This window comes from Denticeps clupeoides, chromosome 3 (genome assembly GCF_900700375.1).
Source record: "Denticeps clupeoides chromosome 3, fDenClu1.1, whole genome shotgun sequence".
In the NCBI taxonomy this organism is placed as follows: Eukaryota; Metazoa; Chordata; class Actinopteri; order Clupeiformes; family Denticipitidae; genus Denticeps; species Denticeps clupeoides.
The window spans coordinates 32,472,295-32,474,817 of record NC_041709.1 but is presented as its reverse complement, the minus strand read 5'-3'; the positions used below and the strand labels follow the sequence as shown (position 1 = coordinate 32,474,817).

The 2,523-nt window shown below is 44.0% G+C and overlaps 1 protein-coding gene across 1 annotated transcript; it reads left to right on the top strand.

Annotated features, from left to right (window-relative positions):
• The first annotated feature begins 319 nt into the window (after nt 1–319).
• On the top strand, nt 320–2,283 carry LOC114785833 (endonuclease domain-containing 1 protein-like). Its single transcript, XM_028972465.1, has 3 exons — nt 320–874; nt 971–1,302; nt 1,517–2,283. The coding sequence occupies exons 2-3, from the start codon at nt 988–990 to the stop codon at nt 2,054–2,056; spliced, it is 855 nt and encodes a 284-aa protein (XP_028828298.1). The 5' UTR covers nt 320–874; nt 971–987; the 3' UTR covers nt 2,057–2,283.
• The last annotated feature ends 240 nt before the right edge of the window (nt 2,284–2,523 follow it).

Genomic DNA, 2,523 nt, shown 5'->3' with positions numbered 1-2,523 from the left:
GAAGCTCAAGGATGAGCATATAACATTTTTACCCAAGAGGCAAATGTATCACCCATGTCAAATTCTCTAATCACAACTAAAATATTGTCCCACTCAATTTGGTCAAACGCCTTTTCTGCATCCAAGGCAAGAACTGCAATACTAGTTTAAGGCTCAAACCTAGTATACAAGATATTTATTAAAAAAGGTGAAGCGGCCAGGGATGAAACCAAACTGGTCGTGATGAACAATTTTCTCAATACAATTAGTCTCTTAGCAAGAGTCTTAGTGAAGATTTTAAGATCAGAGTTAAAAAAAAAGCACTCTCCTATAAGTTAGTTATAGTGAATATTAAATATGCACTTAGGCAGACTTAAACAAACTGTACTGTTCAATTTTTTGTAATTTAATTCTTGGAACTATGTGATCAGAATTCCATTTCTTATGAATACAACATTGCTCAATATGTAAAATTGTGGGTGACACTGCGCAACCTGATGATGAATAAGATACACATGCAGTGCACACACCCTGATCTTCATATAAAGGACGTACTTACAAGATGGGCACCTATTTTCAAACATTGGACCCCATCATACCAAGGGTCCAGTGTGACAGTGGAACAGAGCCGAGACCCCAAGTGTTAACTGGTCCTTCTGAGTCTAAAAACTAATTCAATATCTCAGGGTACTTCACAGCAACAGGTGTGTGCAGTTTCAACACAGGATGTGTTCCAACTTGACATTTGTCAGCTGTCAAGAGCTGCAGTTCAAGTGAATTTTATGAGTCAGTTTTGAAGGTTTTGAAAGTATAAATGTGAGCAGATCTGTGGACTGTGAACCAACGCACCTGTGGGACCAAGACCAGAACAGTGAGAGGATCACGAGATCATCAGGTGAGTTTCTCGGGGAAGATGGAGTCAAAGACACCACTTCTGTTGTTGACTGCTGATGAAGGTTGTTTCTCTGCTCTGACTCTTCATCCTACATAGACTTCCTGTTCTTCATCATGACTCCTCCAGCTCTGCTGCTCCTGCTGCTGTTCATCTCACTGGCTGAAGGACACGTCGTCCAATCTTTTAAGGGCACATGTGGTCAGTTCTTTATCACAGATCCTAAAGACCAGAACAATCACATCCCACCCACCATTCTGACTGATAACCAAGATCCAGACCGTTACAAGCAGATCTGCCAGCGTTACAGCTCCCAGTACCGCTACGCCACCCTGTACGACACCCAGAACAGGATCCCAGTCTACTCAGCCTACCAGTACACCGGCCATACGAAGCTTAAGAGGAAGACCACGTGGATGATCGAGCCTCAGGTCAGTTCATGTTAGTGAAGTCCTCCATTTATTGTGCAGGATCGGTCTTGTGAAAAATGAGATTTGGCCCTTTGAGAGGGGACCTAGTAAGAGTCTCACCACCCTATTTCAGGCTTATTTCAGTCACATGCTAGCTGGGCAGCACAGAATCCCAGCATGCATCACTGGGGATCTGTTTTTATTATACTGAGACTCTTGCTCATCTCCTTTGCAGCTGGATGAACTTACAGCCTCGCGTAGCATGGGCAGTGAGTCCAAGGTGGACAAGAGTAAAAGAGGAAACTACCAGGCCCTGAACAAGGATTTCAACTCCACCTACCATAAGGGCCACCTGTACCCAGTCTGTCACAATGACAACCAGCCCTGCGCCTACGCCACCTTCACTCTTACCAACGCAGCGCCACAGACATCAAGCGACAACCTGGACTGGTACCATAAGGTGGAGGCCAAGGTGAACAAGGAGTTGGAGAAGATCTGCAACACCGCCCACATTGTGACGGGGGTGGTGCCAGGGTCCAAATGGATGAAAAAGGACAACAGAGAAGTCAACATCCCCAGTCACTTCTGGACCGCCTACTGCTGCACAGGGAAACCGGGCGGTCCTGTGACCAGAGCTGTTCTAGCCCAGACCAATCCTCTCACCATAGACAACAACGTGGTCACCGTGGATGATCTGAACCAGAAGCTGTCTTCTCTGTATGGAAGCAGCATCCCTGCTACAGGGTTTGAAGTGTTTGGCTCAGTGTGTAAGTGAGATCAGACCCTCAGCAGCTCCTTCAGGTGGAATGAGACATGTTCAATGTCACGTAGAGGCGCTACGTCATAAAGTGAGCGTCAACCTGCTCTGCCTGACAGTAAAGCTGCTTTGCTTTTCTGCTTTATGCCGCTCATCACTTTTACTTCATGACACACATCTCTAGTTACATGAAATATTTAGTGCTTGATTTGACTTTTTTAACTGTATAAAGAACCAAATGAAGATAAGACGATAATGTACCAAAAAGTAAAATTTGGTAAAGTGCATTGGTCAGAGATTATTAGAATTATAACTAATGTAATAATGGTCAATACAAGAAATAAATGTAGTTGTGCTTAAAACAGTGTTGTGTGTTTTTTGATTGGGGCGGGGGATCTTTGTGGGTCGTGCCCATTGGCTGATGAAAGCTCTATAACTGCTTAGAATACTGAAAGAAGGACATTTAAAAAAGTAAATCTTAAATG

Coding starts and splice junctions, on each gene's coding strand:
- LOC114785833 (XM_028972465.1), top strand. CDS start 988: ATGACTCCTCCAGCTCTGCTGCTCCTGCTGCTGTTCATCTCACTGGCT. Junction 1,303..1,516: donor CGTGGATGATCGAGCCTCAG/GTCAGTTCATGT, acceptor TCTCCTTTGCAG/CTGGATGAACTTACAGCCTC.